Source organism: Chaetodon auriga, chromosome 3, assembly GCF_051107435.1.
Source record: "Chaetodon auriga isolate fChaAug3 chromosome 3, fChaAug3.hap1, whole genome shotgun sequence".
Lineage (NCBI taxonomy): Eukaryota > Metazoa > Chordata > Actinopteri > Chaetodontiformes > Chaetodontidae > Chaetodon > Chaetodon auriga.
Window position 1 is genome coordinate 16,056,843 of NC_135076.1, and position 17,309 is coordinate 16,074,151.

Genomic DNA, 17,309 nt, shown 5'->3' on the forward strand with positions numbered 1-17,309 from the left:
CAACATACCACAAAATACAACTGTTGTTGCAGTCTACATTGTTTTAGGCAATTGGCACGTAGTCGCCTTCATGACACAGAAATTTCCGAGCACAGAAAGGCAGCATTTGTAATTCTCACAGGACAATTGACGCTGACGTTATAAAATCTCGCGAGATTGTGAGTCTAGTCGACCCGCTAGTCGTGCTGTAACCCCGCCAGTCAGTGAACAACCGGAGAGTAGACATGCTTAACCGCCAGTGCGCGTAGGATCCTGCCAAGGTTTGTCCAGACTTCATGGAAGAGCACTGAGTTATGACGGGGGCCATGCTTAAAACCGAACCTGTTGGGAACTGAGTCGCAGAAATAACACTCAGAAAATCAGTTGAATAGAAATAGTTGAGCCAGCCGGTCTGACAGTCAGCGTGTGGGAATGGCAGCTCCCCGGCCGATAAAAGGCATCCTGAAAAACAAGACCAGCGGGACAAACGTTAAATCGCTGCCCGTCGACGTACAGGCAGAGATTCCCGAACAAGCCCCTGGACTCTCGGAGGATGACCAACAGTAAGTTTTCTTATTAGCTGTCGCGAGGTTGGTAGCCAGGTATCGTTAGCTAGCTAGACACTTGTTAGCCTTTCTAACGTTACTCCCCTGTCAGGCTAACTGTAACGTAACGTTAAATGTCACCTATTTGGCTGTCAGTGCTCGTCAACTGCATACGCTGTCTCCGTGAAAAGTTTCTGGTTCTTTTGTGGGACTGTGGGATCGTTTTTCCTCAACGATAAAATCGTGGTGACAGAATGACCAAAAGCTAACGCGTACCTCTGCCAGGTTAGCTTGTTCGCTAGCCAATAATGTCAGTCACAGCAGGTAACCGCATGTGCCCGTAACGGCAGTTAACGAATGTTCTCAAAGACGCGAAACAACAAAAACTGAGCGTCGACTCACTTAACTGAACTTAATTTAGTGGTAATTAAGGAATATGGGTAATAATTATAATTACACAGTGACAACCCATAGACAGCAATGATCAAAACAGGACAAATTAACACCAACCCAAAAAGAGGTCGCTCTCTAAGGCTCATACCTGTACAGTAAGTGTTGTTTACACTCAAAGTTATTGTCATATTTTCATCTCTCATCATCACCATCATCATCATCATCATCACCACCACCACTGTCATTTAAGCGTTAAATTACGAAAATCAAGTGTTTGCTGCTCAAAGCTTTGACAGGCTATGTGAGTCATGGAGATTGAAATGAACCTAAACCAATTGGTAGGCAACTCAGACCTGGATGTACCCCAAGTTATATCTCTAGTGACAAACACTTGATGAAACATCTGACACTGACAGCTGTGTTACAGGCCTGCGCTGGCACAGAAGCCCCAGTCTGTGTCAAAAGAGGCAGCAATCTGTGGTAAACAAGACTGTTCTGATCTGATAATCCCATACCAACCTCTGCTTTAGTTCTCCTGCAACATGTCATAAGACTGCTGTTTAATATTGACCATTACCATCACAACTGCTGTCCTGAACACATCTCATGTGGCCTTTAGTCCAGGCACCTATTAGATGTGTTGTCAGAGGACATCTCACATTGCTCTGCATGACTTCCATCGTGATCTTGGCCAGGATTATAGTCTGGCTCATTCATCCACTTGCAGTGAAGGACGCCAAACTAAAATATCCAGCGTGTTGGATTGCAATGGGGCAATGCAGATGAGGTCAAGAACATTGGAGGGCAAATCTCACAGTTTGGGGGCATTTCGAAGATCCATAATGACCTGCTGATGTGCAAATTGTGATAACTCGTCTGGGGCTGCTAAATCAGCTGTTTCCCAGTAGGTGCTCGGCCTCTAGGTCGGCCTGACAATAGTTGGAAGTTGGTTTCTCTCTCTGGAGCCTTGCCCTGTCCTATGCATTGATATCATTGACACTGACACTTTCACTGTGGCAGCGAGACATAACGCCCCAGATCACCAGCCCCTGTTCAGTCTCCTCAGCGCTCTGCTCTCTCACAGCCACCTCTCAGTCGCCTCTCTGCCCCCAGGAAGCTGTGGACATGCAGAGCTCTCTGAGTGAGGCTGTTGAATTAGATTGTGCTGTTGCCGCATAGCCAGATTTTAGCCACAGTGGCATTATAATGGAAATTGATGAATATAAACTGAATTTTAAAAGCAGCCACTGCCACATTAGGGTCTGAACATTTCAAAGTGCCCTTGAGCAAGTGTATCTCGCTGCAAAGCACATCTGCCAGTCTGCTTTAAAAACACAGGCTGGAAAGTATTACAAACAAAAACATTATTTGAAACATGTTGCCAACAGACAGGGCTTAAAATATGTTGATGTGATTAAGTCTCAAGAATATAAATACACAAACATATGAGGCCTTTTTAGGCTTTACATGAATTTAATTCTGTCTGATTTACAGTCAGGGCGATGAATTAACACCACCCACCTGCCAAATGCTGCTAAATGTTTGGTGCTAACAGGAGATTCTGCCCTTGGTATCAGTTTGGTTTGGCAGTATTACCAGTTGAATATTTCAGTAGAGTCATATTGAGATTTCAATTCCTTTAAAATTGGGTCTTATACAAATTAGGAGTCATCATAAAAAATATATGGTTATAGCATGATGCTTCCGCTCATGTATATACAGCAATATCAAAATGTATCAGCTTCATGGTTTTATTATCTATATGTCCTACCAGTTATTTTTGAAGGTATCTAGCATTTCCAAAAGGTTGGTTAAGGTTGGATGTTGAATTTGTGATTTATGTGTCTCCGGCCTCTCCCATGCTGCCAGGTCTAGACATCAGTACCAGTCCTCTCTGAGCTGCAGCGTGAGAAATTAGGCCATAGAAGGGTGGCAGTTATTAGTGAATTCCATTCCCAACAGTGAACCAAGCTTTTTCTGTGTTGATACAAAAATAGTCTCTCTTTGAGTGAGGAGAAAGTAGAGGAAAAAGAGTTTTCTGGAAGGATCCTGTGTGCAGCCAAGCACCACAGAGAAGGCTGACCATGCTGTGCCATGCTACCACACACACTCTCATTAGTCTGGATGCATACAGACATGCACATGCTTGCTTATATATCTGCACATACATACTACACCTACATTGATTTGTATACACTCAATTATTCGAATAATTTCTTGCTTTTATTTATTATGTAATTTTTTTAGCCGGACAGCAGTGCTGACAACAGCCCAAACATGTTTTCTTTCTTTTCTCCTTCGATTGTGTGGAACATATCGCACTGTCTTCCTCGCTCATTCTACAGTACCCAGAGGATATCCTGAGCTAGCTCTACAAATACCTACCACCCAGCATTGATTTATTTGACCACCTGTCTGTGTTATAACAATTCAGCCTCCTGTATAGATTTGTACGAAGAACATGGGCCCAGATGACAGAACACTGAACATTAGCTGCTATTGGTTACTGACATTAGAGTACTTTTTTTTTTTTAGTTCATGGAGACAACCTCAGTCAACACAAGTCAATTCAACTGAAGACAAGATGGACCAATGAAAATACAAAATAAATGTGTGCATTTGGTAACAAAAGATATATGAGAAATAAAAAACTTAAATAGCTCCATGATGAGACTGAAAGTGTGGGTTTTACAGGAGCCCACATGCTCTGTTTGTATATTTCCTTTGCAGCTCCAGTTCATTTCCTTTAGCACTGTAGGGCAACGTAAGGCCTCGGCCATTTTTTAGAGACCGTCACTTTTGTTATTCCTTCAATCACCCACTATTATTCAGTTAACAGTGATGTATGAGCCTCACACCCAGTCATATATAATTCATGGATGCTTCCATGAAACTCAATCTCTCCTTCACTGTCTTACGAACCTCATCCTGACTGTGTGACGGACAGTTTGACTGGCAGGCAGTGAATCTCTGACTTTCCATACTGTGCCCAGAAAAATAGCACTTAGACATTTTACCCTCCTGTATAGAGGTTGCTCGAGGTCAACTGTGGGCACAGTAAATGAATGCAGTGTCTTTGTTGGTGGCAAATGTCAGAATTGTCAGGTGTCTGAACACCTTTGGACTGCAACCTCGATTCCTAAAACACTGGCATGCTGTGTAAAACACAAGTAAAACAATGTGATTATTTGTTAATCCATTTTGACATATACTCAGTTGAAAACAGTATTAAGACAATATTTGTAATGTTTTACCTCATCAGTTTCACTGATTTTTGTAAATAAATGCTTATGGAGTAAAAATACCTCATTATCTCTTTCAATTCTGCATTCTTGGTACAGGTGTAAATTTGTTAAAATGAATTTAAAAATTTGAAGATTCTCTTCACCAAGCAGTAATTCTACTTCGTTGTCAGCGAACAGTGAAAATCCCCTTGCATATGTTGTGAGGACATGGCCTTTCTCAACACCGTGACCTCTGATGTGGCCAGTGAATTCATTACTCTGCTTCTCCTCTGATGCACTTTTCCTCTAAATTCTGGGGAGATGATGTGGCCTTAAGAAACCGTTTTAGTCCTAAATCTAGTTGGCTATCCACCAAACTTTGTCTAATCTTGTGTTGCGTTTAATGCTGGCTGAGGAAGGAGCCAAAGGTACAGTGATTTGTACTTGTGTTGAGTGTTTACCAACAACTCCAGGAAAAGGCTGAAAATCTCCATCCAATTTTTTTTTTTTAAAGTGCAATAGTAAAATCTAACAATTTAGATCAATTTAGATGATGCCTGTTTGTTTGTCGGCAAAGGAAGACACCTAAAATTAATGAACATTTCCCCCGTGGCTGGTACAAATGTTCTTCGCTGCTCATCTGGCCATGACACAGTATCTGGAGGCAATATATAGTGTGCATGCAGACCAGGTACTGTCTCCTCTGTAAAACAAAGGCCTGCTGCTGCTGCTGTCTGGAGAGCACAGGGCTGGACCTTTCCTCACTACCTTCCGACTATGCTACCTGATAGCACAGCTCAGCTCTCAGTGATGACTCACTCTATTTAATGAGTTTTCCTGAAGCGTTTTGTCGCCAGCTGTTGACCACCCTCGAGAGATAGTCATCATCACATAAGAGACACAGCTCTATATTTAGTGTGTGCTAGTAGTTGGTGCTGTATTTTTTTTTTTTTCCTCTTGCAGAGGCAGGTGCATCATCACTGTAGTACAGGTTTTGTGATGAATGAGTGAGTGGCCTGGAGTGGATTTAAAGGCAGCAGCTGTTTGGTGGAAATAGATCTTGGTTGGCTGCTTCTGGGATGTGTTGTGTAACTACACATATACACACAGACTTATTAACATCTAGCATCATAATGCGCACACACACACGCACGCACACACACACACACACGCACACACACACAAACTTCCAGATGTTAACTCAGAGTAGTTTTTTTCAACCCTCTTGCTGGGAAAGTTTTTGGAGTGGTGTTTATTTCTCAGGTCTGAACTTGCTTTAGAAAATGTTGATGAAACTCTTCCTGTCCAATGCTTCTGTGTACTTTCTGTTATTTAGCCTACAGTCATTCATATAAATGGGTGAACAAAGTAATAGAAAGACTTATCATAATGCAGTACAGTTCAACAACACCACAAACTGCAGCCTCCAATATGACCATACAGTTGAATGAACACCTCTCTGAAACAGGACTGTTCCTGCATTATTTTAGCTGGGCGTACCTAATAAACTGGCAGCTCAGTGTACATCTGCCTTTTCATCCACTTGTTTAGCTCTCAGGGCACATGAAAGCTTGTTAAGTAAAATTAAATACCAAAGCAACCTTCTGAGAATCAGAGTCAGTGCAGCATCCAGGGTAACTGACTTGGCTCAGCGTGCCCAATCAGATTGACTGATTTATTGATGAACCTCTGTGTGTGCGTGTCACTGTTTCCTGCAGGAGCTAAAGTGGTACAGACAACAATACCTATACAACCCTATTCTCCTGCATAAGAAGTTGATTTCAGTGGATTTTTTGGAAATGCAAAGTGCCAGAAGCTCAGGGTTTTCCACATAGGGCATTAACTGGAGAGAATATGAAAATTGATTTCTTACATTCCTCTGATTTGCAGCTTATCTTGGGAGCGTAGGAGAAGTCCACCCTCTTTAGCACTCTGGGACAGAGATGTGGTGTATTTGCGAAGTCTGGGTGGTTCAGGTCTGTTTTGAGTGAGAGGCGTAGGGGAGCTCTGCAGCAGCGGGCAGTGGATTTATCATCTCTGTCCCACTTCTCACCCCATGATACCCGACCTTTTGTTCCACCAATAAGGTCAGGACTGATGTGCTGTTCCTTGGCAGGAGAGGCTAGGGAGAGCAGAGGTAGTTTAACCCGAGCTGGATAACTCCCTGAAGCACCTGGACTTTAAGGTGATAAAAAAAAGGTGTGAAGAAGAAGTACACATGGTGCTAATGAGACGATGAAAACACCACAGGCTTACAGTAAACTGAAAAGGGAAAAGGCATTCCGCATGAAAAATGGAGAGTGAGGCTAGGGAAACAAAAACAAAATGCATCACAAAAATGTAATTTGCAGTGAAATAAGGTATTTTTTTCAGAGGTAAAACAAATATTTCCTCTTCCTGTCCCCTGAGCTATAACAGCAGGTGTTCTCTCTTTATCCCCTTGAGCAAAATTTCTCATCCTGTGCAGATTTGGCCTTTGTTTCTGTGCATTTCCTGTAAGGATTTGAAAGGGCAGAAAGGATTACAGTAATTTTGAACAGAAAGCCCTGGCGGAGTATGCAAAGGTGACAACTTTATTCCCCAGATGAGAATGGAACCATCTGGAGGATTAGGAACAGGTGTGTTTCAGGGAGGTAGAACAAAAATCAACTATTGTATTGAATGAGACTGTGGTTGGACTTTTGACCTTCTCACAGCTTTATCAGCCTTTGTGCTCACTCAGACCCTTACACACATCCGGGATGGATTACTTTGACACAAAAACAAAATAGCATGTCACTTCCTGAAAGTCCTCAGAAACCAAATTGGGGCCGTTGACATTTACGGGCTTCTTTGTCTGCGTGTTCCCAAAATACGCAGACTGAATGAAAACTGGGGCACGTTCAGTCCTAGATTAAATCTGGTCACTCTTCTCCCTGGAGGAATCTGCTGGATGTGATGGTGGGTGCTGCTGTGCGGTGGTCCAAATGGAGTGCCCGTCATTTACTTCACTGTGTGTGTTTTTTTTTTCTTTGATCCTTTTAAAGGAAGAAGTCCCAGAAATGGGATGAGATGAACATCCTGGCCACGTACCATCCAGCTGACAAAGACTATGGTCTGATGAAGATAGATGAACCCAGCACACCTTACAACAGGTCAGAGGCTTCTAACCAAATTTCGCTTTGTCTATTTTTATTGATAACACTGTTAAAATGTTGTTAAGATGATCCTTAAATGAGAATTTAAATGTTTCGTTTGAAATTATAAGCCATGCTTTAAAAATACATACGTCCAGCAACACTAAAAATGACTGTGTAGTCTGTTTAGAGCACTAACCAGTGCAGTGCAGGAGAGTTGAGTTGGTGTGTGTGTGTTGGTGTTACAGGGACGTCTCAGCAGGTGTGTAATCCAATATGTCACAGTGCTGCAGGGAAGGTCACCCTCGTCACAGACCTTTCCTCTTCCTCTCCTCGTGGTCCTTTTTCCTGTCTACGTTTCTCTCTGTGCTCTCCTTCCTCTCGACCCCTCATCCCCTCTGTCACCTTGTCTGTGGGGCGCCTGACCCCTCCCTCCCTACGAAGCCCCATTTTCAGCTTGTCTTTACTCATTTAAATTCCCTTTTTCAGGATGGTGGGTGACGACGATGATGAGGGGGCGCTGAGTGACTCCGATGGCCACAGTGGACTCGCGGCTGATGACCTGGCATCAAAGTAAGAACTTAATGTGAATGGAGGGAGAAAGCAAGCAATGACAGGTAGGATGGTTAGGTTGGCCACAGCTACTGGGGCAGTGTGACATTTTGCTCACTCTTGGGTGTAGCCCAGATAATCCGCACTTAAACACACCTGCCAATGTCCTTGTCCTCCAACAAGACTGTGTTGTAACAATAACTGATAAGAGTGTTTATTTTACAGCCTCAGACGTCCTTTAGACACCCAGTGACCACTTTACTGCAGCATTACACAAAGAAACATTTAGGACAAGACTGCAGCGCCAGAGAAGTTGCAATACTGTTTTTGTGGAAACATCAGTCTTCCTCTGGAAACATGTAGTTTACACACACACACACACACACAGCATGAAGACACAGTAGGCAGCACACTCACTCCCAACCTGCACCGCTGCCTTTGACAGTGCTCCAGGCTGGGTTTACTAAATGCACCTTGACAAACTTCTTCCTTTTTCCACTCAGAGAAAATAGAGCTGAGAGAACCGTGGTGAAGGTCAGCAGTGTAGCCCAGACTGCATTCAGCTTGGCGTGTCCTCACTCTGCTCATTGAGCACATAGCAGTGTGTTTCACTGCAGGTCTGCTCAATCTGTAGCTTCAAGAGTACTAAAAAGAAGAAGTAAGCAGAGTTTTACGTAAACTTACATGTTGCAAAATATGCTGAAATATACTGCCTCCTTAAAGAAGCCGTGTCACTGTGTGCTGCATCTATGATGTAATGTTTGTGTGCACGCATGCAGACATGTTATGTCCCAGTATGATTGACTCGCGTCCAGTTTGTTCTATGTTTTAATACAGAAATAAATTGCATGTGTTAACACATAAAACACGCCTGTCAAAAAAAGCACGTCTCTGTTACATGCTGTGCACACACACAAATGCTGTTCCATGAATTAGAAACCAAACAGATATGATCCATCCCCTTGTTGTTGTGTGGAGCTTAGCAGTCCACTGTGTGCTGGTTCAACGCCAACCGACGGCGTTTCTTTGTTTTCGTGGAAAAGCTTCCTGCATTTTTACTCTCAGCCACACGAGCTGCAGATCAATAAACAATGGGTTTGTGGGTGTTTCCCATCATCCTTGAATTCCAGGGAAAAGAGGAGTTATGCATCGTAGGGAATAGCTCTGCAGTGTGCTTCCATAGTGCACAACAGTGAAACAGTATTAGTCAAAAGCTGACTGAGAATATACCTCTTTAGAGTTGTGTTTGGAATATATTTATTTTTACACGCTAGAAGAATCCTTAGAATACATGTGTGTTACCAAGATGTTAGTGATTTGTCTTAGATGACTTGACATGTCCTTATAAAGCAATTTTAGCTTGTGTGGGAAGCAGCGTGGTTGTCTACCTTACAAAGAAATGTTTGCATAGACTGATAGTCCATCAGTAACTGAAAGGCTTTGCCATTAATGCCTCAGACTCAAGGAGCGAAAGCCTCTTGCCAGAGCTGCCACAATGCGAAGCCTCAATAGAACAGATAAAGCCTGTTTTGTTTTCAGTGAAAAATAACAGAAAATTGTGCACAAGAGGCCGAGCCATAGTGAATTTCTACAGGCTGATATGATAAGAATAGTTTAGAGCAGGAAAAAGCTGATTACTCGCCCAATATCTTCTGGAAATGAACGGTCTTTGACTGCATTTTGAACTCTAATAAAAGTAACTGTGGAGCTGAACAAAGTAAAGGCTAACTTAAGCCTGTAAAGCCTCTATGTTCAGAAATGTATGTCGAGCTGCCTCCTGAATGGAAATGGGAGCTTGAGAAGTGTATCTGCTGTGGGCCATCGGCCTTACATAAGTGCATTGATGCAGGCATGGGATGAGCTAGTTTGAGCGTGTGCACCACAGAGAGGATAGTGATTAGCTCCAGGCTTGCAAGTCAATTAGCCGTCTTTGTTTACTTCCACACAAAGTGCCTTCCATTGTTTTACGCTAAACCCTCCAGATAGTACAACAGCTGCTCTTTTCCTCTATCCTCTTGTTGTGTCACCTCGCCAACATCCACTCTGTCTCCTCCATCATTCATCACTTACTCAGCTACACTTCATGTCTTCATGTCCCAGCCACGTTGAACATGCGATACCATTACTGCTGCATTTTGCAATCAGTAGAGAAATTGCCTGTCTCCTCTCAGTGTGAATCAGGCCAGCAGTAGTACAGTAAGTGGTTAGTTTCCCTCGGCATTTGCTCCGATTCACTACTGTCCGTTGAGCCATAAACCATTGTTCATTTTGTCCTCCGCTGTTAAAGCTCTTTGTGAGTGTGAGAGACGGGGATAGTAACTCTTGTTATTTTTGTCTCATGCTTGAGTGCTCACACACACACACACACACACGCTCACTTCCCTTCACCATCACTGTGCCTACTCTCTCCTCCTCCCTCGCCTAATATCTCTCCATCTGTGTTCCTCCCCTGTTTGTTTCTCTCCACAGAAAGCCTCTTCAGTAGTTTCTAAATCCATCCACAATGACTTCAGGATGGCTTCCTGGTTCTATGTGGTCATGTGCTCATTTAATATGGTCACAACAACACGCAGGAAATGCAAAATGGGAATGGAAATACTCTAACGGGGCAATTAGTTGAAACTTCTTTTTATGTTCTTTTAAGGCTGGTGGCAGCAGAGGGCTCAGAGCCTCGCTTCATGAAGGAAGAGGAGGAAGAAGAAGAGAGCAGCGAGGAGGAGGAAGAGGAGCTGAGTCCTGAAGAACAAGGTAAACATGGTCATTCTTATTATGATAATATCATGAAATCATGTTTTTGTTTCAACGTGAAACATCACGGTCAGAACTCAACAGCTGAATGAGAAGGGTGTGAGAAGGGTGTCCATGGTAACGGCTGCTTCTTACTGATGGTGGCAAGTGCATCCCATAGTTCACCTGTTTGTTTATACCCTCCACCTTAATACAATGTGTCCTGTGCAGCTGCAAGGGAGACTGGTTTGGGAAAAGGCTCAAGTGTTCTTTGTGCTGTTGACCTTCAGCTGACTTCCCACAAACAAACATAAACACACACACACACACACACACACACACACACACACACACACACACACACACACACACACACAGAGTGTCAGTATGCTTTTGACCGTTCTCTGACCTTGCCCTTCAATGTGCACTCTCATAGCTCTCACTTTCAGATACAGAGATGTCATTTGTGCTGCATAGTGCATAAACACACACACACACACACACACACACACACACACACAGAGTGGAATATTAACAGGATAGATTTTGCCTGCAAACTTTCCATCCTTGCCCGTCGTTCTATATTTATGTCTTTACCATGCAAGTGAAAACAAGAGAACAGTCTGGAAACTGTAAACCCGATCGATGCAGCCTCGCTGCAGAGCTGTAGCCTCAGCAGTTTTTGACACGCAGCTCTAGACGTGCCAGCTTGCGCCACCTAAAGGAAAGTTTGAACATCAGTTTTAGAGCTGCAGAGACACGCTGATTCAGTCTGAAGAGAATGTCGGGATGTTTAAATTTACATATTCACCATGAACTAGTTGCTTACGATCATGCGTGGTAGTTGTATATTGGCTCTTTGTTAGTCATTATTAAGCACTTATTGCTACTAATACACAAGCTAATAAGCAACTACTTAATGGTTAATATGTGTATAAAGTGCTAGTACAACTACGTCCAGACATAAATTGACAAAATCTAATAACGTGGGTTGACTGAGGTCAGTCTGTGTGTCAGACTTCGGTGTAGCTGCACTGCAGTGCCGGGATGAAATGACCTCATTCCAACCTTCACTGTTTGCTTTGCATCTCCACCTGTCACGGATGTGTGCGCATTAAAATCTAAATGCCAAATTTGTCAGCGGCGCATCATCACTCACACTTACAGTCCGAGCATGTTCTTCATTAGCCTCGCGGAAAGTCTGCCGCTCCCTCCTTTTTATCTTATTTCAGAGCGTTTACCGTCCACTTCAAAGTTAGTGTTCACTACAGTAAGCCTCCTCAGTTGCTTCACCGTGTCCCATTTGGAGTTTGACCCCTTTTAAAGTAACTGTGTCATAGAAACAATAGAAATGCAGGAGAAGATTTCCATGGATAATGTTTTCCTCTGTAAGCTTGGACTGTGCCAGCAGCATCATTAACCACCCCAAATTCTGCATGCACCCATTGCTCTTGGCAAATTACAACGATTTTCAAATGTGTCTTGTACAGCCAAAAAGAAGCATTTTCAGATGATGAGGAAGATGCACTACAACGAGGGCCTGAACATCAAGCTGGCACGCCAGCTCATTGCCAGCGAGCTAGAAGACGACGAAGACGCAGACGAGGAGATGAGGGACGACACAGAAGAGGCGAGGGAGGACGCAGAGGAGACGGAGGAGATCAGTGTTGACCCGCCACAAGAAGGTAAGGAGAGGACGCATGTCGGGACACATCAGTTGGACAGTTTCCAGTCCGACAGTTTTCAGTGTGGAGAAAGAGGCGTGGGTGTGTAATACACTTTGCAAAAGGTCTCTGAAGTGAAGAGGGTCAGAAATGGTGGCTTTGCACTCTGATCCACGCTGTCCCTGTGGGTGTCATTGGATTGAACTGCGGGGGGCTGTTTGTGCTGCCCACTGGTTCATTTACTCACAAAGCTGTGCATCAGGAGGGTTAGGGTTAGGGTTAGGTGTTAAATGACGCACTACCTGGCTTCTTTCAGGCTAACAGCTCTGGGTGCAGCATTTAATATTCTTTAGAAATACACAGAGACTGAATTTTCGCTTTGGAAAATTATGCAATATTGAAATGGAAAATAAATTCCATCAAATAAAAGCATGCACGAACCCCAGAGGAAGCATCACGAGTAACAAGATTTTGTCTTGAGAATGAAACATGAGTGTAAATCACTTGAGGGCAGCAACAAACTTTCTTACTGCAGATTAATTGTACTGAGGATATGAAAGTGGATGTGGAGTTTTTTTTTTTTGTGGACGAGATGTGACCCATTTTTAGGAGTGAATCTTCAATTTCCACCAGCTGCTCTGCTCGGAGGATCAAAGCAGAAAGAGCGTAAGAGAAATTGGGGGAAATATTGCGTTTTTTTTTTGTCTCGCTCTGTCGGCCTGTCTGTTCTCACACCCGTCTGCCTGTTTGTGTCCTCTCCCTTCTCCAGCTGATTCTCTGGACTCCTAGATGAGGCCCCTCCTCCACCCTCAGCCCTGTGTGTGGGCTCAAGATCCAGACAGACGATGCCACTGCGCTCTGTGTTTTAACGCCGGGCCGTACAGCACACACACCGCTTCACCTCCCATTCAGCAACCCTCAGCAGCCAATAACCTCCCGGTCGCCTGTCTGTCTCTACTGTTCCTTAGAGCTGTATAATATAACCTTCAAACACACTGGTTTTTATCTTAGAATCAGTACAACACACAAGTGAAGACTGTTGCCCCCCCCCCCCCCCCCTTCTCCTGTTGCCAAGAATTCCCCCCTCCCACCTCCTCTGGACTCCTGTCGCACTGAAGAATATGTGATTCTGACCCTGGAAGGAGGATCAAGGCCTTTTTAAAAAAAGAAAAAGAAATAAAAAACTAAGTGCTGGATAACCAGGACTCCCGTCTGGCCGCTCCGCAGTCCCCAGGCCACAGAGCCAGTACGTCAGCCCTGGAGGAAGCCAGGGGAAACCCCGCGGCCTCACTAAAGGCATATCTGAGACATGATGACTGCGCTTATCCTGGGCGCACTCCAGACGGCTTTATTTTTGTTTTGCTTTGTGACCAACCAATCTGTTGCGTTTTCTTTCCTCCTTTAGGACTTTTTGTGATAAACGTTGGACACTGATGACCAGTTAGGTCGTTGTCTTTGTTTTTGACCCTGCGGCTTACCTGGTAATTCAGGTAAGCTCTTCATATTGGCATCATGGTGTGATGATAATTTAGGATCTGTGTATTAGTCAAGTAATACATGACAACATTACTGACATGATCTAAATTTCATTACTAAACCTTTAACATCCTACATTAAAAACACAGAACATAGTGTTTATTGACAAACTGTGTGGCTGTTTGCTTAAGATCAAGTAGAGCAACATAGATTGTAAGTATTGTCTTGGCACTTCGACCCTGGATGTCTTATCTTACGTTCTCTTTTTACAAGCAACAACACCACACAAAACCTCATTTCAAATTCTGGCAATTTTGAAAACATGTATACTTCACTGAAGCAGACCGTAGGCCTTTTTTTCCAAATTCAATCCGCTGATAAGTTTGGCACATAGGCTGTCTGTCAAGAGGCACTTTTTTCAGTAAGAACTAACTCCAGCTTAAGTCGATTTGCACTTCCTGCACCTGCACATCAGTTTGTTTTGTGGAAGAGGATTGGAGGACAAGCTGGTGATCATTTTTCCAAATGTTCAGTCAAGACGGAGTCAGGCTTCTGGCCCATGTGTTCGACCTGGTCTTACAGCAGTAAGGCGTGAACTTGGCTCTTAAGACGTTTTATCGCTTTAAGATAGTAAGAGGGACACGATTGAAGTCCCACATGTGAGGTAAAGCACGTGCTACTGATGAACAGGACAGTGTCCCGTCTTTAAAAAGCTGCAGTTTTCAGCCCCAGGCTCTGATGTAGATCTGACCAATGAGAAACCAGCGCTCACTGTGCTCTCACTTACATGACTTGTGTATGTCACTTCTCATCGTGTGGGAGCTTCACCAGGAAGGTACAAACCTCCAGTGAAAGTGTGTCTTCATCACTGTAGTTCACGTCGTCTGATCTACTCGTGGTGTCTCGTACGACGCAGCTCGGGAATGTCAAAGAAGGAGTTGTTATTGATGCTACTGATTTTAGTGAAAGCAGATGGCGGCGGTGGAGTTAACCACTAAGGCTTATTGGAGGTGTTTCGATGATTTTTGCAATGTCTGGGGTTCCTATCACTGTCACAGTTAGTCTTAAAAAGCTGTTGGATATGACAAACGTTCTGAGGAAAAAAAGACAACGATCCTGGTGCGACCGAAATCGCACTCTTGTTGTTGTTGTCGACTGTCAGTTTGTGGGGATCTATCCTCAGTGTACGCGCGACTGAAGAACTGAAGGCCCTCAGAGAAAAGCACGGAGGAACCCTGAGTTTGTCTTGTGTGGCGATCTCTTTATTTTCTTTGGACCCTTTAATTCCTCACTGTGATTGAAAGTGTGGAGCTCTGTAGGATGGAAACACAAAGGATCAAAGACCAACAGGGTGACTTCTGCAAACATCCCGTTGCACTTTTTTTTTGTTCTCATAGCTTTGTATTTGATGGTGTTTTCTCTTGGCGATCCAGGTTAAAGCAGCTTCCTCTCGACTTTGTCCACCAACCAACGTGAATTTGGTATACTGAGTAGACAAAACATTAATTAGCATGGAGTATGTCTGGAAATCTGGATTTTGGCAATTCTGTTAAACTGATAGAAGTGCAGAGACGCTGACGTGATTATTTTCTCACTGAAGACAAAAGGACAAACTCGTCCCGAACATGACTGACGTGATCACCCCGTAGGTGGTTATTATCTGTCAAATGTGCCTCTTACGTATTTATGTACACGTGTGTAAAACGAACAGACTGTGCTCCATGTTACTGTTTTTTTTTTTTTTTTGTGTGTGTGTGTGTGTGTGCTGTTTTCCCCTTTACCTCACGTGCCCATTGTCTCGCTTTCTGTTGTCACGCCACTTCCTGCCCCGTTTGGTTTGTTTTGTAAGGATGACAGACTGTTAAGCAGTCCCATGACTCTGCACTGTGTGTCTGTCTCAAGGTGACGTGGATGTCAAATCCATGGCTTTTTGTATTTCCAGTTTGCATGTTCTTAATCATGAGATTGTGTGTTTTCTGTTTTGGTTTTGTCTCGAACCATTAAACTAATGTTGTTAGGAACTCGTGTCTGGTGTGGCTCGTGTTTGATCTGAAGATGCACCAAAGCTGAATGATGCAGAAAATCAGGACCAGTCGTGCAGATATCTGACACGGTCTGATTAAAAGCATCTAGAAGACTGGAATTACAGCTTTTGTCCTCCTTAGATTTTGATTTTCTTCTCTCATTTTCTCTATCATAAGTATCAAATTATCACCATCAAGGCATGAGAATTAAATTAGACATTTGAGGTTTTCAGGCGTTGGGTAATCCATCTGAACAAACTTCAGGCCTGTCTTGTTGCGCTGTTCATTTGTTGGACATTGTTACTATAAAAGTAACCTTATATTAGTCACTGTCATTGCAGATTAATTAAACAGTCGCCCAGCTAACGCGCCATTTATAGCAGCAGATAATCTTCCATGTGGTGTTTTTTTTCTACTGCATGTTAAAGACGTTTAAAGTCTCTGTCTGTTTTTTGTATTACATGGGAATGAATGGAGACAGCTGCCTCCCTGAAGGAAGAATAAAAAAAACCTAAGAATATTTTGTGGTCTTAAATAGAAACAATAATAATTTCTTTGTCATTTCTGTTATACTCAGTGTCACAAACTGGGAGGTTGCAGCATTGTGCTTAATATGTATAATTTACTTGGATACTCTGCTTTTCTGGTGTTACATCTTCAAATCTGATTTAGTTGAGAGGAGCTTTGAGGTGATTTTATCTGGAAATAGCAGCGTATCTCCTTCGCCACCGGGTGGCGCTGTTACACAATTTATCTTTCACTCCCGTTGGATTTCTAGTAATTCTAATAGGATAAAGCAGGGAGCCCGTGGTCGTGCAAGGATTATCCTGCATGTTTGGTGTACAGAGGACTTACATATTGAGAATGAACGCATATTCTGGTGTTTCATTCAAACGCAAAACAGCGTATCAACGCAAATGATCGATGGTAGATTTGTTTCAACCTTGGATAAAACATCAAATATCCCGGCAAACAGTAACATTAACATTTTCGTTTCGTTTTTCAAACGTTTTTGTAGTTGTCGGATCTGTGCGTGAGAAGTGTTTGAAGAAATCTTCAGTATTCAAAGACGGACGAGTATGAAATGAGCAGGGCGTCGTAACTGTCTCTCCAGGCAACGTCAACGGTAATTCCAATGGATCAGGAAGCGCCTGTCAACTGCCACAAAGATCGTGTAGGCGAAGACAGACGGATCGCTCTTACTTAGTATTCGTCGCAGGGTTACTCTCCGAGCAGAGTGGACATTTCTCACGTGGTTGCAAAAATCCGCCACACAAACTCATAAAGCTCATCTAAGACAATTTATATAAGAGACAGCAGAACATTAATCCTTGAGAACATCCAGCTATCATCATAGAACCCAATCATTAACTTTCACCCACCAATTTTTGTATGGAAGAGTGATCATCAGATGACTCATCCTGAGCATGTAGCAGTTAATGTGCTGTGTCAAAGCCTCCTCCATGCAGCCATAATAAATACTGACGCCTTCATTTCTAGATTATTTTCCTGGCCTAAAGGAGGTTTAAAAAATGTAGGACTAATCATGTAAAATCTCCAACGTATGTGGTACGGTGAGGTTTTAATTATAGAATATTATATATATTTA

General features: G+C 43.2%; 1 protein-coding gene across 1 annotated transcript; it reads left to right on the forward strand.

Annotated features, from left to right (window-relative positions):
* The first annotated feature begins 195 nt into the window (after window positions 1-195).
* ppp1r2 (protein phosphatase 1, regulatory (inhibitor) subunit 2) lies at window positions 196-15,697 on the forward strand. The gene is made up of 6 exons (XM_076726637.1): window positions 196-542; window positions 7,168-7,275; window positions 7,747-7,830; window positions 10,454-10,557; window positions 12,027-12,221; window positions 12,970-15,697. Exons 1-6 carry the CDS (start codon window positions 412-414, stop codon window positions 12,987-12,989), a joined length of 642 nt encoding a protein of 213 aa, XP_076582752.1. The 5' UTR covers window positions 196-411; the 3' UTR covers window positions 12,990-15,697.
* The last annotated feature ends 1,612 nt before the right edge of the window (window positions 15,698-17,309 follow it).

Excerpts from the sequence above, each read along its gene's own strand:
- ppp1r2 (XM_076726637.1), top strand. The coding sequence starts at position 412 with ATGGCAGCTCCCCGGCCGATAAAAGGCATCCTGAAAAACAAGACCAGC. Across the intron at positions 7,831-10,453 it reads GCTGATGACCTGGCATCAAA|GCTGGTGGCAGCAGAGGGCT; the intron begins GTAAGAACTTAA and ends TGTTCTTTTAAG. Across the intron at positions 10,558-12,026 it reads GCTGAGTCCTGAAGAACAAG|CCAAAAAGAAGCATTTTCAG; the intron begins GTAAACATGGTC and ends TGTCTTGTACAG.